Here is a 22,228-nt window from a genome sequence, read left to right as displayed (position 1 = left end):
TTGGAGACCTGGCTTTCTTGCTCAAACATTCCTGTTCCTCGGAGATGCTCTTCTCATTATGAATGTACTTGCATTTTGTGTCCATAGATAAAATAAATGCTTCAGTTCTCAGTCCTGCACTCAGGAAACTTTGAAGTAACTGGAAAATGGGTAATTTCCACCCCCAGCCACACCATCTGATGACCAGAATGCCAAATGTCTGATAGTGCTGCTTAGCTGAAGATTTGCTTCTAAAGGTGGCTGAAAACTAATTCTAACTTCACAGTTAGAAGAATCAAGCACTATTTAACATAAGTACAAACAAAAGCATTAATACACACACCCATGAAGTTAAAGACAACTGCACAAAATTAGATGAACTGGCATTGAAAGTTTATCCACTTCAAAAATACATACATTTATATAAAAAAAGGAAATAAACACAAAAATTTACATATTTGCAAATCTTGTATTACACAGGTAAAGACAGTGTTATGTTTTATATGCATTGGATTATGTAAGTATTTTTACAGTTTAAAAATCTTAAGAGTATATGGTTGCAAAAAAAAAAAAAAGTATCTGAATAGGGCCCCAAAGATACCATACTGTATGACTGTCATGACACAATTAAGTCAATTATTCCCAGACAGAGAAAAATTTAATCTGTAAACCGTATGTGTAAATACTGCAAGAAACTAGAACTTAGTCTCATATACATATATCTATATGCCACAAATATTCTTTAAATGCTTTGCTGGCTGAGCTTTCTTTACAGAGTGGATCATATCAGGGTAGTTAACCACAGGGATATTCATTTAAAATAAAAGGAATTGGAAACTTCAAATATCCAGTATTCAACAATCTGAAATTTAAGTACTGCGTATTCTTTACACACATAAAACCCGTTACAGCAGGAACAGAGATCAAAAGACTGATGTTGCATATGTCTGTTTTTCTTGTGAAAGACAGAGGCAGAGTCTCTTGCCTCAATTCCTATGTATGGTCCTAATATTACATGTCTTTATTAAGGAAAATCCCTTAGGGATTAAATCCTGGTTTATTGTTTTCATAAATAGAAAATTCTTATTCTATAACAGTTTGTTCATGTTTTTAAAGTTGTGACCATCTAACTGTAACAAGATTAAATCTGACATGTATAAACTTTGAGAGGGTAACTGAAAAAATTAAGTTTATGGATACAGATTCAGACTGATAGAAACTAGATACCTTCTCCTGTTTCAGGAGTGACAGGATTTATTTCTTTTTTAATTATCATTACAAGTCTTGTAAACATTATTAAGAGTATGAGACCATTATAACAGTAGTTTTGAATCAACTAAGTTACTTAACAGGTCATTAAAATAAATTTCTCCTCTTTATTAAAATTTAGGAATAGGGTAATTTTGGCATAAATATCAAGCCTGTGGTTTTAGGATACCTGTCCCCAAAATATTAGGGAACAAATATTACAAGCACCCTGGTAATGCCTATCGCTGATAATGCTGATAGTATGTTAAAAAGATTTTATTTTGCATACAACTGCAAACTGAGTAGCAATTTCAATAATGGAAAAATTCCTGGTGATCTACAAAAAGTAGAGTAGGGCAGCGTGTTTTCCCGTAGAACAGAACATAATGGGCTGACAGCCTGATCCTAAAAGACTGACCACAAAGATTTATGGAGTAATAGTGGCATCACACGCATAGTTTCAGGGTTTGGGTTTTTTGTGTTTTGTTTTAAAGAACCTTTGATTATGGCAACACAAGAGAAAACTGCTAATCAGAAGTAGGGATATTCAAAAGACTCCCTGGCTTCCCCCTTAATCTTCCAATAGTCCCTTCTCTTTTCTCATACCCATTAAAAATACTAGTGGCACCTACCCTTCCAGTTCAGAACTAAGGAATGGGGCTCCTATGAAAGCCAAATCATATTATTCCATACCGATCTGAAGTGCACGTCATCGGGTAATATGTGGGATGCCACAACCATATCAGTTGGATAGTACCGTGATATTGATTACTGCAGACACTGTAATCAGAAGTTACATTTACATTTGAGGTGGCTTAGAAAAAAGCCACATTACCTATAGTAAACCAAATTATTTGCATAGAAGTCCTCATTATTTACACATCAACTATACAAGTAATACAAAAATTCTCAGTTGAGCACCAGTGCTGACTTCAGGAGTAATACCTTCAAGTCAGAGTATTAGTATTCCCTGTCACAAGTGACTTCTGATACACTTTCAGAAGTTTCCCTTTTCTGTATTGGTTGTATTCAGACCACTTCTTTGTTCGTGTCCATTTTCCATATTCCAAGGAGATTCGTAATAGCAGCAGTTTCATAAGAGGTGTAGGTATCATGGACAGCTTTCACAGCATAATCAGTTCAGATCTTTTTAAAAGAAAAGACCATAAAATCCACTGATCTGGATTGTAAGGTTTTACCAAGAGTTCATTAAAGGGAGTTTATATATCAATTCATCTGAGAATAAATGGTTGAAACGGACTCAGTTTCTGTGTGCAAACAATGGGATGTCCACCAGTGGCAGGAGTCCACCTTTAATTCAGGGGCAGTAGGGAACCCATTTGTCCTAAGCGTCCGTGAATTATGCCAGTCGTGTCACCTTGGTTTAGAGTAACCATAAGGGCACCGAAGAACCAGGCTGTCGTGGCTAGGCAAGACGTGAGTGCTGTAGTATTCGACCAAACTTCCCATGTTCAAAAACATGATGTCTGAATCCAAGTAAAACTTGCAATCCTGTTGCAGAACAAAAACTGTAATCATTGACAGTAATTTTCCAACTCAAATGTTTAAAAAAACCCCAAAACATCATCACCATCAGAACTAAGAAGTTCTTTCAAACAAGCTACTGCTTTGCAAACTAGTCACACAAGTAAGTCCAATTTAATATTCCTTCATTTAGGATTTGACTGGAGCTGAAATTTAGATGTGAACATTTACAGCTTGTCTTTTGTGTGATACAGCAACTAGAAAGCCCAGATCTGAGTACTCAAACTCTCATCCTAGACCAGATATTTGTAAATCAACCTATTTTTACTTTTAGGAGTAGGAAGAAGTTTAGACTTTTAACTTGTTAGCTCTGATATATACCTATACACATGCACACTTTATACAGAGATATATACACATGAACCTCATACACGTATACACACATATATACACATGCACACATAGTGCAGCTACTAACCTTTTCAAAGATTCTGTAGTTTCTCACTTTTTCTGCAGATTCATCCCATACAACCAATACCTTGAAGAAGAAAAATGCAACATATTCAGCCTGTGCTAATAAGCTCTTCTAAATCAATGTATTATTAAGGAATTAGTTACAATCCAGCCTAAAAAAAATAAATCACTGAAGTTATGATAGTGATTGTCTCAGATTTTCTGGTTTTAAGGAAAGAGCTCATCTAAATTGTTAAGTACTTAATATGATAAAGATACAGTATCTCTAAATCAGAAAGGTTTTTGGGGGGGTAGATTCAGCAATTTCAAGTTACCTTTCCAGGCTTAGTAGATGAGTTCCTAATACAGTACAATCCATTTTGTGGTTGTCCCCGTGGGCTACTAGCTTTAAACGTCCTAAAAATAATACAGCAATTATACATATTAGCATTTTCTGACTCAGGTAAGTAAAATGCCTAGATTCTTAGAATTCTTATTACAAATCTCTACTTCAGTTGTAACAATTCATAGTACATCATCGCTGAAGGAATTTCACTGTTCTGGCATCTGAACCAGCAAGGCAACACAGAAGATCTGGCTTTCTGTCCCATCTAGCATCCTGGCAGAACTACCTTCTCCAGATGGAGCAAAATCACTCTGCGAGTAGTATGCATTTTCAATTGATACATGAGCACTGAACTCATTCCTCTAAAAAGTGATTTCCACATTAAAGGAATATAAACACTTTTATTGTGTTTTTAAACACAAATTGTACCTATCCAAATGATCTTTGGGCTACTGTTCAGTGCAGGTTTTTGTAGGACTTCTAAGCAACGATTTTAAAGTCACATTCTACCTTTCAACTTCGAAGGATTCAGAGGTATTAAGAAATATTGAAGCAGGCAGCCCAACCTGTAAAAAAGCACAAAGGAAATAAATCACTGCGTAAGTCAATGACAGCTCAAAATGCTAGCAACTTGTTATGCAAATAAGCTACACCCATCAGTATCTGAAATTTTTAATGGTGATTTGATCTTTATGCTTCCTCCTCCTTTAATCCAATATTAAAATCCAGTATTTATCAAGGCATCCCTTAAAGCCCCCCCCCCCCCAAAAAAACAAAAACCCACAGCACTCTGTTTTCAGAAAGTTATTTTTTTCCTGAGATAATGCATTTAAAATGTTCCCAAAAGTATACATAAGCAAGTAAAAAAAAAAATACTCTTTGAGAATGGATCATCTGCTTGATCTTACTTTTTCATAGTCGTCATCAGAATCATTAGCAGGTTGGTCTGGCTTGGAGGGTAGTGCTGGTTTTTCAAATGAGAAGCTTCTAAAACTCTGTCCGTCCGGTGGTGATCTCCTGGCAGAAACAGAACAAAAACTGAAAGACATCTCAGGAAAACAGAACAAATATACCCATGACACTGAAGGGATAATAAAACTAGAACTGAAGAACAAGTATCAGTTTAGCCCCCAAATCACAAGTTAATTTAAGTTGGAAGGGACCTCTAGAGATCACTTAGTCCAAGTTCCTGCACAAAGCAGGCCCAACTAGCTCAGGAGTCGTCTCCAGACAAGTTTTGACTATGTCCAAGGACGGAGATTGCACAGCAACCTGTTCTGGTGTTTCACCATCCACATGGTGAAAAGTTTTTCCTAGTATCTAGCTGTAATTTCCCAGGTTGTGACTTCCGCCTGTTGCCTCTTATCCTTCCACTGCAGACCTCTGAGGTCTTGCTCTGTCTTCTCCATATCAACCATTAAGTAGTTGTAGACAGCAGCAATCCCCCATTAGCCTTCCTAAAGGTTGAATAAATCCAGTTCTCAGCCTCTTCTCACGTACCATGTGCTACAGCCCAAACATCTTGGCAGCCTTCCACTGGACTCACTCCAGTATATCAAAGTCTTCCTTGTACCATCTTTAAAGAGTTTATTACTTGTTCTTCAGAGCTGCTAAACGATCCAACGGACGAAAATATTTTTATCTGACTCATCACCATAGCTAGTTCCACATCCCTTACCAAAGCCAGTCTTAATACAAAATGGAACACACATCCTATCCTGGCCTCAAGTTGTGCCAGGGAAGGTTTAGACTGGGTATTAGGAAGCATTTCTTTACAGAACGGGTTGCCAGGCATTGGAATGGGCTGCCCAGGGAGGTGGTGGAGTCCCCATCCCTGGAGGGGTTTAAGTCGGGTTGACATAGCACTTAAGGATATGGTGTAGTTGGGAACTGTCAATGTTAGGTTAATGGTTGGACTAGGTGATCTTCAAGGTCTTTTCCAACCGAGATTCTGTGGTATCTCCACAAAAGCCTAAAATTGTTTTTGCAGTTCACTGAGGTTCTGACATGAAAGCTTCTCATTCACTGCGATCAAAGGCTATTAAGTCTTTAAGACACACCTGAAAACAAATGAACTACCAAAATTTTGGTGTAATTTTTTTTTAAAGTTTGGTTTATCTACTGTTTCTTTCTGAACTATTTCAGAAGCTAAATTCATTGCAAAATTTTTAAATAACAGAGGGAATAAAAGCACAACATGGGGAAGAAGAGAGAGATGGTGCAGGGAAGAGAAACACATGTCGATGTGAATCTGAGATATACGTCTGTCAACTAGTTAACTAATACACAATGGAAAAATTTAGTAGTGCATTTTCATTCTTACTGTAACTGCGGACATGAAGATTTCTCTGGTCTAGGCTTGATTCCAGGGGGCTGGTGGCTTGGCACAGGTGGCTTTGGGAACACTGGTGGCACAAACAGTCCAGGTTTACCATGTTCTCTTGGCACTTTGGGCTCTACTGGTTTTTCAGTAAGCTGTGACAGCTTGGGTTTATTGCTTGGTAGTGGAGGAGGAGTTCGTGGTGAAAGGTTTAAGGTTTTTAGCTTCTCACATCCTTCTGGAGTAGCAAGAACTTGAGCTAGAGGCAGAGGCTCTGGAAGCAATGAGCAAGATTCTTTGACACATGTAGGCTTTTTGAAATGAGGTAGAGGGGGTACAGGGGGCAGATGTTCACTTAGTCTCCGGCTTGGGGATTGAATCTTTAGATTAGGTTCAGCTCGATGCTGTAACTGGGATTCTCTCACATTTAAGACATCCTCTAGTTTGATATCAGGTAGGCTTCTTTTAGGAGGCGGTGGTGGTGCTGGCAGAGTAGATTTGCCAGCAAAGGAATTTGCCCTTGATTCTGAGTAGGCAGCTTTTCTGGCATGAGGAACTGGTGGAGGCGGGTAGGCTGGGGGCAGGACCATATCTACAGAAAGAAAACATCCAAAAAACATGACACACTGAGGGGAAATACAGTATGTCATGAAACAAGACTTTTCAAATTAATTTTCTATGTGATTTAAGATATTTCATTGGCATCTGGTCTGATAGTACCCAAAATGCTGGGTAAGCATTTAACTTTCTGCACAATTCTGAATATTATGTGTAGCAAACTCCTACAATTTTTATTCAGGCATGGCTAACAATGACTTAGCAAAGAGTTTTCCCTTTGCTAAAAATAGAGAGACTACAATTAAAAGCATTACCCCTCCTCCAGACTGACGACCAAATACAGGTCCTTCCAGGGCAGGAGGCCTGCAAGAAAACATGCCCTTAAAGGCATGTAACACTTTCTGTAAATTGTTACTGCTGTTCCTAGGAGCTTTTGTCTCTAAATACCTCTCAAGCTTAGATGTCTGTGCATGACTTCAATTATTTTACTACCTGCGATGCTTCAGATATGACTAAGCCAAAATAATCTGGCATTCTGCATGAATATTGCCTTCACTGGAGACCTTTGATGAAGGGAATGAAAGAAATCACATACCATCTCTCACTATGTCAGAAGTATCTGGCTGCAAGTAAGACTCATCCTCTTCCTCCTGGTCATAATCTGCAGATAAAAATCAATGTGTCAGACTCCAATAAGTACTCCTGGAACCAAGGAAGAGTATTGAGTACTTATTGCTTTTTAATAAACAAATATTTTCCAGTTTTTTTTTTTAAGAAGAGGTGGAAAAAAAAAGAAATTTGGTCCACCTGTCTGCTGTTTAGAATAGGTGTTTCCTTAAATTTTTATGTCTATTAAGAAAGCAATCACGTAGAACAGAGGGAGACAAACTATATGGCACATTAAATTTTTTTCATCTTTCAAGTTAAGATTTACTTTCTGGTGACACTTTCTAGTGTTATAGCCTTCCTGAGAAAAATTCAAATCAGTTGCAGAGACATAATTACATGAATGCACTGGCAAAACCAGTTGGGAAAAAAAAAAAAAAATCCCCAAAATGTAACCCTAACACAGAAACATTTATGATTTTGCAATATGGAAACCTAAGCAAGCCTGGTGATCTACAAAACAATTAATTCTTTTGTCTTGCTCTGGCAACAAAAAAAATGCACCACAACAAATGGCTTAAATGGTTTCAGTGTTGCCTTTAACTAAGTCAGAATAATCAAGACATGAAAAACATGCTACTTCTAGGCAGTAATTTCTCATCATGGACTATGATAAGAGCCTCAAGGACAATATGCAGTATTTCCTCAGAAAAATACACTACAAAAAAAAAAGTAAGAGTATCTGACAAAAAAAATCAGTTAGCTCTTCTAATTTTCCTAATTTAAACTCCTGCTAGGCCTCTTAACATAATCCATATTGCATACGACCCTTCCTTCCCATAACACAAAAGTACTATACTGCAATCCTAGATGAAATGCTGATGAGTCTATTTTCCTTCGCTTTGCAGCAATTGAACCGGATTTCCTAAAAAGACTCACTGATGGATTTTTGTTCTAGTCAGGAAAAGTAGTCAGGAATTTCCTTTCAGGAAATGAGAGTACTTGCTCCAATCAACCCTGCCCTTACAAATCTGAAAAGGCAGATGGGAAAAGGCCTAGTAAAGAAACTCTGTTGAACCTTGAGGCGAGGCTTCTCATGTTGGGTTTTACCAACACATTCCTTGACTAGGAAGTCAGCTGCTGAAATATGCTGTGAGTTCCTATCTGACTGGCTTTCTGTAATGTCCTCACTTCTAATTAAAAACAAACACACGCAGCCCAAACTGTTTACTGTGAAGCAACTACAACAACGAACAGGTACCAAACTTTGAATAAAAAAGGCTATGCTAAGAATGAGATTTTCAGAGTCTTACTTTAAATTACTCAGCTTGAATGTTATCCTAGGCATTTCACGTGGGCCCATCCTATACCTAATGTGAGATCTTCCTGAACTGGAGGGATGATCAGTTCTGTTTCATACTCAGACTCCAACACAGATGCAACACCATCCAAATGTGGGTGACTGCTTGTTTGCCTGACAAGGGAATTAATTTCACAGTCTAGATAGGAGGTAACTAACTCCACAATGTTTTACTGCATAGTCTCTGGGTGTTTTCAGAACATACTTTTAAGTGACTAATATCCTACAATTCTATTCAATTATTGTCAATAATATTCAATTATCATAATAAAGACCACTTCATATTTCTGCACTATGACTGACCTATGGACATACTCAAAAGTTTTACCTTTTTGCTAGATCCACAAACTCTCCAACATGCAGTCTTTTAAATAGTACTATTAGGGTGTCAGACACCTCCTTGAAAGATCTGAATTTCTTTGTTACCATTTATTTTTACTAACGGTTTCTGGCATAGAATATCTGCCTCTGATTTAAAATTACGACGACGACACACCTTGTAAAAAAAGAATTTGTAGTTGCAAATTGGATCAGTTTGCTTAAGCTATGGGAATAATTCCTGCAGAATCCAGAAGAAATGAATAAGCAAATAAATAAATGTTATTTATGAGTGTCTAAATTTGTCACCTTCATTATCTGCTGAATGATGAGAATACTTGATATCAATGGGACGTTCTACTGAGCCATAGAAACTGTCTGCATCAGAACCAGAGTCACTGCAAAAGAAAAGACAGAGTACCTTCTGCATCACTGTGCTTACGGGTCTTGGGACAGTAAACAAGTCTGTTAGCAGGACTGCAGCACTGGAAAGGAATGCTGGAAAAGCAGAAGCAATCTATTCCTATTTCCCAATTAACAGCCAGATATGTTGTTGCTGTCTTAAGTTTTTACTTGTTTTACACAAAGCTGACATTTAAAGTTCTCTCAGTAAAAAGATTTATTTTTGTCTTGGTATTCTTTAAACTATGTATTAGGAAGGACTTCCATTCTTGGGCCTTACTGTACCTGCTTTTATATAACAGTAGATTACCCGTAGGTACAAAGAGCCTAAAACACCACTGTCAAGAGCTAGTGCAAAAAGGATAAAAAGCAAATAAAGATTAAGGGTTTATACCTGAATTCTGTTATTGTTTCCTTCTTCTCATGGTAGTGATCAATTTCCCTCCTCAAGGATAGCATCCAATTCTAAATAAGAATAAAAATACAACATTCAACATATCCATCTTTAAATCATTAAACAAAGACGAACAGTATCTGCCCTCTGTAAGAACAGAGTAACTGTGCAAGGAACCTACATTGAAATAGTATTCATCCATCACTTTGTACTGAGAAAGTTATCAGTCAAATGTTTTGACTATCTAAAATGCTGTAGGAACATATTAAAATATTAAACTTCCAGTTTGCAAATGTAAAGCTGTTATTTCTAAAGCCAGGTAGTTGCTCACAGTATGTTTGTGGGCGATAGATATCACTGAACTGTTTTCATACTTTATCAAAGGTTAACAGACAAATATTTGTTACTTGGCTGAAAATAAAACAAGGAATATGGGGAAAACCATGTCAACTAGTATGTCACTTATAGCCATTCCCTAAATTACAACTTGAACTAACATTATCTTAATAGTTAAAACTTCAGACATGCTTTTCAGAGGAGCCCAAAGAACTAGGTATACAAATTTCAGTGACAGCTGCATGTCCAGTTCATTTAGATTTTAGGGAAGTTCAAGATTTGCTTTCTGCTTCAAGGAAAATTATACTGCAAAAGAAGAAGAAAGCTACCTTTCTTTCATCTTCAGAAGAAGCTGAAAAAAACCATGTCCTGTGCTTCTTGCTAATGTGAACTAACTTGAAAGGAAACACATTGCTTGATGTTGTCTCCTCAGCTGCCCGCATAACCCTGAGAAACAGAACAACCAATACATCAAAACCTTACGCTATAAAGTTAATTCTGCTGTGCAAGTCATAAAGCTCTGACAGAAAGCAGTTTTACCGGCCAGTTTTGCCTTACGAAAAATAACCCCCAAGCCCAGGAAAATGCCACAAAAATCCCCATATGTGCATTTACAAATGCACAAGTACAAATGTACTTCTCCATTAACGTGGTAGAAAGGACAACGCGAGTGCTGACAGGAGGAAGAGCACTAGTTAAACCACCACATTACAAACGGATGTTTTGACCTGATCAAGAGTTTTAATGAATTGCATTAATTCACAAGCTTCACACCACGGTAAGGCACTGAGGAAAAAAATCAAAACACAGGTTTCCACGCAAATAAAGGAGAACTAATGTTAAAAGTTAACTTAATTTTTCCACTTTTCCCTTATAAACACTTTCTTGCATTTTTTTTATTATTTTAAAACAAGCATAACTCAACTTCTTTCAAACTGCATTAGGTAAGTTTTTCTTTTTATTTTTTTCCCCAGAGGAGTCTCAAATGAGGAAATTCCTAACACACACAAAAATTTGGTTGTAAATGCTCACTATAAGGCTTTGGAACAAATAAGCAGACTGTGGGTAATCTAAAAGTAATGTTTCTAAGATTTATTCAGCATAAGCCATAGAGAAATCTCATTAAAGTTTTTACAATCATTACTGGGGCTTTCTTTCTCGTTCCTAAACTTTAACTCACCAATTTTCTCATATAATACATAAGTCCTTAATATTTAGCAAAGGTGGTTTGTAAACATAGAAAAAAAGATTGTTTGGTTAGGTACCTAATCAAGATAACATTGTTTTGAAAAAAAACCCAAACTTTTCTAATCACCACCCTGAAGCTGCCATTAAGAATATAATGTCAACTGCAACATTATTTCAGAATTTGAGACTGCGTGTTTTTTAGAACTCCAATCCTACTTTTAAGATGGCGGTTGTAGTTTTCTGCACCTGCCCAGCCCAAAACAAAGCCACAGAAGGAACTGTAAGTTATTTCACTAAAGCAAGGCTAATAGGGATGTTAATGTGGGAAATACCCTTGGTACAGCTGAGAGGGATACCAGCAACAGGCATCGCTATACATTTTGAGTCACTAGTGAATTCAGCACCTTCATCTCCTGTCTACTCTTAACACATAAAGGCTATTGAATGAAAACTGCAAAATAAAGAGTCCAGGGAAGCCTCAGAGTGACTTGTTTTCACACAATCTTATGTAACTACCCAATCTAACAAATTCTTTCATTTCACATTCTTTTTCAATAATGCTTACGTCTGTGCATAACACTAACCAAGACCCGGTCCCAGTTCCAACTAAAGTCTCTACGAGGCTGCTAGAATGCAGATACATAAAAAGCAATGACACAGTACGTAGCACTTACAAATCCCCTGTTATTTTTCACATTAATGTGATTACTGAAGCTAGTGTCACGGCCAAGTTACAGTATAGGTTGCTTAAACAATTTAACCTTGAATTTTTAGTTACCTACAATGTTTACAACCGCATTCCCATAAAACACACCATTGTTGTGATCAGTTAGAAAGCTCTCACATTCCAATAAAAGATATTCCCTTATTCCAAAAGTCTGAGAACATTATGCAGTACAAGAATAACATACATGTTTACAAATACAGTAAAACTGCAGTGGTTAGGACCAGTGTGATATTCCTCTACATTCTCTCTCTCATTAGTCCTTTCTTAGCATCAGTTACAACAGCAATTTCCTAAAGTTAGGTTAGACTTCTGTTAGTAGGCCTTGTACGTACGCTGCACTCAGATTCTGATAGTACTCCTTAACTTGAAAGCCATGCATTTTTGTCTTCAACTTAAAACGCAAATATTAAGATTTATAATGTGTAGCAAAAGGAGTCAGACATTTTGCACACGTATTCTCTCATTACTCCCGTAGTTGATTCAGTTTTTACACTAGTGTTACTGAGTCAGTAACTCCATAAATATTCCTTTCCAATTCCTTTCTATTTTTGTGATGATCATTGAAATCACTAGAGAACAAAGATCATTCATCTGAAAGAATCCACGTCTATCTGCATGTGCAAAGTCTCCATCAAATCGGTAACAAGAGTAAGCCCGTTGCAATTTTAACAGCTTTACTGGTTAAATTACCAAAGATGAAGGCTATAAACTTGCAAAGCACAGGAAACATCATATATACAATTTGAAAGGAATACACCTCTCGGAATCTGAGATCAGCGCTTAACCCAAACAACAGATGTAGTTGCATATAACTTTGTTGGAAATGAAACCCACAGCCCCCTGCATTAAGTAAAAGGAGCCTGGGTGTTAAGTAAGTTCTTTGGCACTCACCTGTTGTAACCATTCAAAGAAAATGCACCCTGTGGAGATGCAGATGTGCTGCTCTTAAAATAGTAAATACATCCCTCATGGATAATCACGAATCTCAATGGCCCTGAAAAGATAAGGAAAAAAAGTGAGCAAAATATAAATCCAAAGGCAGTATATTAACTAGAACCTCTTAACTTGGGTAAAATTATTGTTTAAGATTTTAGTATTCTTATTAATTATTATAAAAGAGCACAAACTAGTTAAGTGTCAGCTTGTTGATGATCAGCCACATGGTAGAGCTGTCCATTCATAGAATTTCAGAACTAAGGGCAGTATTTGCTTCCCTCATTTGAGAGGCAGCTGACCTGATAACTTCAAAAGAAGCCTAAGAGACTGCAGGTCTGACCTCCACCTGTGCTCCTTTACTAGAGGAATAAGCTAATGCAAGAATGTAACCTAAAATGAAACAGGAGGAAGGTAGCCACAGGCTACAAAATACGTATTTATGTCCATCCCAAAACCATGCAGGTACCTCCCTCTCTTCTTTCACCTCAAATACATAAAGCTGCCAATAAAATGATGTTTTATTTTCTTTTTTTAAAGGGACCAACACTCCTCCTTTTATCAGAGGCAGTAATTTTTGTCCTTGACTATGTTAGCTTAGTTATAAACAGGGATAGCAAATAAACTCAAAATCTTAAGTTTTTCTCCATGTAAATAGATTCTGATTCCAGAAGCAATTACTGTTTTTAAGTACAGCCTACTGTTGGCAGTGAAAAAATTTCCATTTCACAACAGCAGTAGGAGATGGGGATATTTTTCCAGTACAGAATAACAAACTGGAAAAAAGCTGAGTACTAATCTCTTTTAGAAAAGACTATTTGAAATTGATACATATCCCGGGAATCTGTTTCTGTCTTTAAAATCTTATTTGTGAAGGACTTGACAAGAGATTTAACCAAGTAAAATAAAGTCAACTGCAACATTTATCATCTAAGATTTACAGTTCCAAAACATTTAAAGGAAATTCTTTCAATATAGGTCTTTCATACCTATATTCCAGTACAACTGTAAACCAGTACAGACAAAGTAAGTGGAAGAACAGCTTCCTTAGTCTGCTAACATGAAATGTGTTAATGGCCCCAAAGGCAAGCATTTAAAACATTTAATTTAGTTAATAATTCATTCAACTTACACTTCAAGATCTGCAGCTGGGTGCCTCCTTTTTTGTGAAGATACCCTGACTTGGTCACTCCTCCAGGCATTGTCAAAAGGTTTTGTGCTCCAATTGCCTTCATTGGGACTGGCCAGACTTGGTCCTGCGAGGCCATCATTCTGCAATTTAGAATAATTAAAAACAGTTTAAAACTTAGATTTTACTTTAAGAAATGAGTACCAAGAAACAAAGCTTGTTTCCTTAAACAAGTTTTCCAAACAACTAACATGGTTCAGCAGTCAAGTATGTAGCACAGATGGGTATTCACAGATTCCAGGAAGTTCGTAATGTATAAAAAACATGGTGCAAAAAGTCCCGATTTATTTTTATACAGCTCTCAAAAGTGATTGACAGTTGTTGAAACATTTACTAAGCACCCTTCCATTGTTATTCAAGTATTTGTATTTTAAAAATGCCCCAGATAACACTGTGAGACTTAATCAGGCAGGTGGCTGGAAAGAAAATCAGTTTCTTCTCCAAAGTTCTATGCCACACATGTATATACAATGTAATTTTCTGTGTAATGAGGGAATCAACAGTCATATTTTAGTAACTGCAGTATCCAATACTACTTACTCCTTATGTTTACATGTTTTATTCAGAATGAAAGCATTAGCATATAATCTCATACTGGATGTCATATGTGACAGCATCCTGTGCAAGTGAAGTTCACCTCAGATTGCTGCAGGCTTCCATTTAATTTATATATAAATTATTAATGCCATGCTCCACCAAGCACCTTTGCAGTTACCACTCTTTCTGCTGTCATCTTAAACAGGTTACCAAAAAAAATAGTTTCTTTAGTAGTTCTTTCTTTCTCCAACTGGTAACAGAACTAGACTAAAAATCTACTGTGTAATACAGAAATCATGCGTGCACTGAATGGTTAAATTTGACCTAGACATAAAAGGCTCTGTTATCCTCAGGTGTAGGGCTAAAGACCTTTGCCGGTAAGAGGCAAACTAATGAAGTTCCAGTTAATTAGTTTCTGCTAAAGGAATGATGGTTTAGAACTGAAAAGCTTTCAGCGGAGGACTGAAATCTAATGGATCCTGTTTGCTCCTCCCTTCCCCAAAGCGACAGCAATGGAAGTCAACAGTGTAGCTCAGTACAGGAATCCAGGCACCTACTGCACAACACACCTTCCCAAGCACTGGTCTCTCCAGCCCAAGATGGCAAGTTGAAGTACCCATACTGAAAATGATAAGCAAGTGATACAGTTTTGTTGAGGGATTAATTGCAACAGTAGAGTACATACCCATTCTGTACGTGTTAGGAAAAACAGAGATGCAAGTCAATTGATCTTTCAGCGGATCAGCTTAGGATTTAGATCTAACTGCTTGCCCTTTGCTGGTGATGCTTGTGTGGGGAGGAGTGGAAATTACTCGCAATTTCTACCACAAGAGTTTAAACTCAATTAAATCCTCTAGGCAGCCTAGAAAACTTAATCACAAAAATTCGGTTTTAGTCCCCAGTGTTATAAAACAGGCACAGGCAGAGAAGATAGGATCCAAGGCCCTAGAAAGGTGCTCGCATCAGACACCCTAAGGCATCATGGTTTCCCCATGTTCTTCCAGGACCTTCTTGCTCACCAAAAGGTAAGTTACTTTTGTTGTATTCAGCTATATCCTTCCTTCTGCTATTTCCTCCCTGTTCATATTATATGATTGCAATCTTTCCAAGCTGAGTTGTTCCTTCCTCCTCCTCCCCCACAATGAAATTTCTAGCAACAGCAATGTGTTAACAGGTCCAAGAGGGGGCTACACAGATATTTTAAGCTTTTAAGAATTTTAAAAAAAAAAAGTAACAGATGTTAAACACACACCCCCCCAAAAAAAAGTCCTTCAAATTATTTCTCCACATCTTGCAGAAAGGTCAAAGCAAGGGAAATGGAGAGCGTTAACCAGCTGGCCGCTGACACCAAACCACACTGCAGTATTGCTAAGATAGATTTCCTTGAAATGAGAAATGCAAAGGTAAGTCCTGGGGTCTTTTTTTTTTTTTTTTTTTTTTAGAACAGGCACATCAATATTCAGACATTAGAAATTAATGTATGATTAAGTTATTTCAGTCTGTTTCTAGTTACATTCAGAAAGAAGACTAAGTAAAAATAGAACTTTTTTATTCAGACCAATATACTCTGATGTCATTTTTCTTGAACTAACTCTAACATTAGTCTCAATGCTATCCAACAGTTTCAAGTTCATCATGGGTCTTCAAATCCTGTGTGTTTTTACTACGAAGAACAGAACAAGAAAGAACGTGAGCACCTAGCCTTTGGTGTGAACCTGTTTCAGTACTTGGGTTGAAAACGTGTCAGAAAAGGCAGAGTTAAATGTCTCAGAAAGATTATCCAAAATAACCAATAAACTGAGATTTCTAGGAAGCCAATGACAAACACTGGGATAAAGGTATCCCACCCTAGGTAAATACAGAAAACAAATATTTGACTAGGTCATGTTGGCCTTCTGTATGGGAACAGACTAGTTAGACTACTCACTAAAGCATGCCTGGATGGGGCATTTTTTCCTCCACCTGAAAAGCCAGAATATCAGGCAGACAGAAAAAAGATAAATCACAGAAGCAGAGGAGCAAGCAGGGGGAAAAAAAATAAATCCAGTTCTACAGTGTGATGACTACAGGATTTAACTGAGGGGAAAGGACAGCAGAGTATCAGGTTCTGCTTCCTCTATTCACAGTAATTTCTTACTTTTGGCTACTCGCTCTAAAACAGTCCTGAGAATAGAGACCAAACGTCAGAACTTCCCCATCCCAGCTAAGTGAATAAAAGATGTGGCTGAACTCCATGCAACCAAGTACACATTATGCAAGCTACAGCACACACCTAACACAACAGGGCTTTTCAATAGATCTAGAGGCTGCTGTCCCTATTTTCTGGATCTCATTGTGGCTTATAGCACTCCCCATCACATCTGTAGGCTCCTCAAACACTTTCATTTGCAGACACACTGCAAACACATAGGGAGGACTTTGGTATTCTGAATTGAAATGTTTGAGTTAGGCTTCTAAAATCCATTTAAGTACTTTGAATCTAGTCACAAGCAGATTTTTCTTCTTTTCCTGACAGTAAAAAACAACTCTGGAAGGACACTAGATGCTATTTTGCAACAAGCTGCTGGGAGAAAGCTGTCAAAACAATGTAACGGCAGGATCTTTATTGTAAGGGTGGGAGGAAGGAAAAATGGATGCTCTTAAAAGATTTTTCTGGTCTTAGCCTCTACAACAATGTTGCCTTTAGCTCACTGAAATGGTTCCTTCCACTCTTGATATTGCTCTTATAATTTTTTTAATATATTACATGAAGAACAGATGGATACTGCATTACCAGGTATATACAATGGCCAGCACTGAAGTCACTGTGGAGCCTGTTAGCTCTGTGACCATAAAGAACAGAAAGATACATCCAAGTTGTTTCCTATGCAGTTACATTCTTGCACTACAAGCCAAAGACCCCACTACACATTTTCACCCCGGGGTACACAAGCAGTCTCTTCCATGGAGCTGACAATGAAGTTAACAGAAGGGGCCCACTAAGTGCAATCAGAGCCAAGTCGTGCTCTTTCTGACTCGGGTCCTCTGTTACAAACAGAAGGTAACCTTACTCACCCATTGTTTTGTGCAAGCTCCTAGTAATAGGTACACACCTTATTCTTCTTTCCACTCACCAAGGGACGAGATGCATATTTTTAAATTAAGTTTTCCATCAAGCCCCAAAAACCATTATAAGTGGCTATTGAATCAACTTTCTCCCCCACTGAAACAGCACTGAACTGAACCCTCTGAACCAGAAGAGGATGGCAGTAGACAGTGAAAGGCTCTGCATCACTTTGTTTCTCAGATGATCTCCATGACAATTCTATGCCTGTGAGGGAGATGATAGGCCTTAGAGTGCAGTAGGAGAAATGGTAGAACAGCAGTTTATAGGATCTGCTTCTTCGTTTAACAGTGCTTTTGGAAAGACAGAACAGTGCAGTTCGCACTCTTGAGCACGATGCAGAGCTTATACAGTCACTATTGTAATTACTTCATATGTACAAACTGGTCTTCCAGACTAAAAAACAAACCAATTTGCAGTGTATTGTTCATGTATCAATCATGACAGGCCAAGTCTATCACATGAGTGTACTTCTCTCAAACACTATCACAATGATCTGTTTTTTAAAGTACCATGAAAGTCACAACAGCATGAAAAAAATGTGAAATTATACACTTCATTGTGGAACCTAAATAATGCCAGTCTGATGCAGAAGTTTATTCTGAAGCATAATAAACTGTTACCAAGCTCAAACTCTAAATGGAGAGTAGACCTCTGTTATTGTGTAGTATGCAAATGTATACATCTGTGAAGTAATTTTAACCTATCCCCTCAGTCAGCATATATCGAATAGCTAGATTGGAGGCTAGGACATAACTTCACAGACTAAAAGTCCCTCCATGAGTAAAAATAAAATTCTGCTACACTAAAAATCTGGATTACATTATAGAAGAAAACTTACCCCTTTTAGCCTTAAGAGCTATTGGCGTTCAGCCCAATTAAAGCAAGTACAAACTGATTCAACTAAGGATTGCATCCTGGAAGAGCCATGAGTCCTCAGTTCTTGCTTAACTTCAGCAGAACATACAGCAGATGTGATCATCTCCACATCTTTCAGTATATAGGCATAAAAACACATTACCTTCATCTCAAACTACAGCTGCCAAAAATTGTATTAAAAGTTCTCACTTGTTATAATATTTATGGTCTGTCCTAGATCCCAGTTTGGTCATGCTGAAAACAAATGAAAACCAGCCTCCAAAGCTGCAGTGCAAAAATTAAACCTGATCTGAATTTGTAACAAGTATCTCTATGCCAATTATGTCTGAGAACTTTTTAAACTCCGTAATATCTCAACCTCTAGTCTTTAAATTCTATTTTGAAAGTAAAACCTAGCAAAGCAAGATGCTAGTTTCCTTCTGAATATAACTTATATATAACATTACATATATAACATATAACTTACAGAAATGAATGCATTCCTCATATAATGCAGAGGGAGACTGAAGTTTCAGGCTCTACAAAAGGCTTAGCCAAAAACGAGGCAGCAATACATACAGCAGAACTGTAAAATAAAAGCTTCCCCAATGTGCTCTCAGCAATTCTGAACAAAAACTAGTTCTCCAATTGAACCATCTAAACATTTACCATCTGTTCTTAAACCTGCTTTCTGCAAATTTTTCAGGTCTTTTTTCCATTTATTAAACATTCTCCAGTTCTGAAATGGTCTTCCATATCTCTCCTACTTTTTTTGGTTACACATTCCATTTGTTAATACTTCTAACAGTCCCTTTCACAATAGTCTCTCAGAAGGATTAATAGCACAGTACAAACACACTGTGAAGTCAAATAAATCTTACAGGACAAAGGGAACAGAGAACTATGACTGTGATACACTGTTGTAAGTTTACTCAGTTTAACTTGCTTTGCTTTTCTGACAAACGTTTGCAACCACCACTCACCTCATCTATTGCCCCTTCAATTCTTTACCCTTGAATTTTGTGCACGAGTTAAAAGTATTTTATCCCAGATACCATATCCTGTTCTTACTTTTAGTCTGCTCTCTACCTAAAAGAGAAAATGACAGAAATACAAGCCACAAATATGCACTAACCTGGTGACCGTGCCTGATCGACACATAGTTCTTCTGCTGACAGTTTCACCGAATGATTGTTTCCTTTGTGATGACAAAGCCATTAATAACTTATGACCCCTCTCAGGCATGACAGGAACATCTCTGCATTTCTCCCCGCTCTGTGTATTACAAGGTTGAACGTGACTGCAATTGCTGCTGTACACTCAACACACAAAAGGAAAAGAAACCCTGCCCCAACTGCTTGTGCATCTGCACTGCACCGTGGCCAAAAGGGACGCCTAGGCAATGACTTGTTTCCTTTGTTACTTCCTGTTTCCCCCAGTGTTAGTGGGCAGCACTGTCTTTGTCAGATTTCCCAACTTCCCAGAGGGGTTATAAATCAAACCCTGCATACCTCAAACCTCTGTCACACAGCAAGCCAGAAAGCAGAGGGGATTTTCCAGTGCTCACTTGCTTCCTACTCACCTTTCAATCAACTACTTTCCCATGGGAGAAAATGAAAGTAATTCTTTTTTCTTACAGTCTACTCGGGCTCTCACACCAGCAGAGGCACGGCTCAGAAATGCTGCCTGCGTTTCTGAAGAGCCTGTGCTTCAGGTACTTGCACTGCACCACAGAACTATGGTAAGTATTTCATCTCTGTTTTCTTCTCCATAGCTGGAGCTTGTCCTTCCCTCTTCAACCCAAGAAATTAAAAATAGCCATTTTGAAAGATTATGCAGCACATATGTGCTTCAGAGCAAGTCTTGCCTGTATGTTTGACTCTACGCAAACCACAACAAACAATAAAATTTGAATCCAAGAGGCTCAAACGCAGGGCAACAATTCTACAGGACAAGTATCACCAACTGATGATGAATAAATGCCATTGTTTTACACTGCTTTCATCTGGAGCTCTTAAAATAATTCAAGTGTTTCATTGACTTCGTCTGGAATTAAACAACACCTCGGGCTAGAAAATTCAAATAAGACAAAAACAACTAGCAAGTTTCAGAATGATGGACAAAACCAACATACATAAATATGCCAAGTAAAGCTTACTTCATGTATTTTGGGGGAATCCAAATTAGAAAGAAGAAGTTTCTATATGATGCCTTTTCTTTTTTGTAAACTACCCAACAGCCAAAGCACAGAAGAAAATAACATTTCACATACTGGCCATGACTATATTGGTTAGAAAAGCAATTCCCAGTCTTCACCATAGGACACCCATTTGCAGTCCTTCCATAGCCAGGCTATATAGGAAGGGAAGCAAACCATAAATACCACACACCTGTTGTTAGCTAAAAGGATCAGCATATCAACACAAAATCCTGATGCTCTTTAATAAGAATCAAAACCCAGTTGTCTCAGGGGCTTAATTAACAGGTTTTTCCCACAGAAAAGATGTAAAGATGACTGTACATCTCACCAGTTTGTGAATTAAATTCACTTGCTTTATCTACTACAATATCAGCTGCCAATTTAGACTTTAGGTATTAGCATGCAATGCTTTAAAGCAATATTTTCTCCCCCAGTTCTCTGCTATCTACGCATACTCTTCTAAGCTTGCATTACCATCTTTGTAACCTTTATCCCTACCTTACTAAAAAAAGCTATGATCAAAATGACAGCACTTGAGTATATGTAACACTGGAGAAAAAAAAAAAAAATCAGTTCCTCTTTCCCTTTTCTGGTCTGACACACCTAAGTCTTGGTTTTCCCCTCCAAACTACACAACCATGCTCTTTTGCCTTCACAGTCTCATTTTAATTATGCCTTATTTATCCAACACATGTTCCTGAAGTACTGCTTTTCCACTCTAACCTTTCTGATGCTGTCCTCTCCCTTTCTTCACTTAAACACTCAGAAACACAGGATTTTTCATTTCAAGTTCCAAGATCCCCTTTTGATTTTTTTCTGGTGATTTCCAACACTATCAAGATGGTCACAGAGTTAGAACAGAAGCCATTTCACATATGCACACACACAAGTTGGTGTTCCACTAAGGAACAACAACAAATTTTAGATGTTTCACAGTTTTGGAAGAATGAAAATTCAGCTTCACTTTCTAGACCTGACGTTAATCAGAAGGGTTGTGTTTCAAAATTGCAAATAAAGAGTCTGAAGAGACATGAAATCTTTATGGATTTGATTAACACATCTGTTAGGGAAGTGAAAGAGTATTAAATATCTCCTTCTTCACAACGCAAAATTCTGTCTTGCAAGGAACTCTGGTATATGATTTTCAGACCACTATCCTTCACTTGTCCCACAAAATCAGTGGTGAGAAGCAGCCTTGCACCAAGCTAGCCTAGGGAGAATTTCACTCAGAAGAAGTTACTTCATCTCTTTTAACATAATGAGATTTCACTCAGATAGCCTTAAAAGGAAGAACTGAAGCGTCATGAACCAACAATTAGATTTCATTCCAGCAGGGCCACTGTCTAAGTCAGCCATTCATCTCTGCCATTGTTAGGAACAGCTCTTGCTCCCAGTCAAAAGCAATCCTACTTATCTTTAGTTAATGGAAAGCAAGAGCAATACAATATATGTCTAGCACTATGCTGTCCTTGTCAGTATAAATTCACTAGTCTAGCAGAAGGGTTAAGTTGTCTCTGCAGCAATAGAGCTTCCTCTTGCTGACCAATTTACAGGAAACTGCAAGACTGGACTGTAAATAAAAGCAGTGCAAGAAGAGCACAGCAACAGGCAAGGCAAAAAAATTAACAAAGCAATAAAAAAAAATTTTTAATAGCATGAAAACCACTTTCCTTCAGCTGTAGCAAGTA

The 22,228-nt window shown here is 37.6% G+C and overlaps 1 protein-coding gene across 5 annotated transcripts in view; it reads right to left on the bottom strand.

Moving 5' to 3' along the window:
• Positions 1–350: 350 nt before the first annotated feature.
• The window catches only part of SH3BP2 (SH3 domain binding protein 2), a 41,888-nt gene continuing 20,010 nt past the window's right edge, over positions 351–22,228 (bottom strand). For 4 of the 5 annotated variants that reach the window (XM_074821977.1, XM_074821976.1, XM_074821974.1 and 1 more), the window contains 12 exons: positions 13,786–13,925; positions 12,612–12,714; positions 10,135–10,252; positions 9,470–9,540; positions 8,983–9,071; positions 6,985–7,050; positions 5,835–6,423; positions 4,420–4,528; positions 4,022–4,077; positions 3,501–3,582; positions 3,191–3,250; positions 351–2,739 (listed from right to left, as the gene is read on the bottom strand). In XM_074821977.1, the coding sequence (XP_074678078.1) occupies positions 2,602–2,739; positions 3,191–3,250; positions 3,501–3,582; positions 4,022–4,077; positions 4,420–4,528; positions 5,835–6,423; positions 6,985–7,050; positions 8,983–9,071; positions 9,470–9,540; positions 10,135–10,252; positions 12,612–12,714; positions 13,786–13,924 (1,620 nt within the window). In that variant the 5' untranslated portion in view covers position 13,925 and the 3' untranslated portion in view covers positions 351–2,601. Of the gene's footprint in view, positions 2,740–3,190; positions 3,251–3,500; positions 3,583–4,021; positions 4,078–4,419; positions 4,529–5,834; positions 6,424–6,984; positions 7,051–8,982; positions 9,072–9,469; positions 9,541–10,134; positions 10,253–12,611; positions 12,715–13,785; positions 13,926–19,475; positions 20,251–22,228 lie in introns of those variants that run through there. The other variant, XM_074821973.1, reaches the window with a different exon arrangement.

This window comes from Strix aluco, chromosome 4, assembly GCF_031877795.1.
Source record: "Strix aluco isolate bStrAlu1 chromosome 4, bStrAlu1.hap1, whole genome shotgun sequence".
Classification (NCBI taxonomy): Eukaryota; Metazoa; Chordata; class Aves; order Strigiformes; family Strigidae; genus Strix; species Strix aluco.
This window is presented reverse-complemented; position numbering and strand designations above follow the sequence as displayed.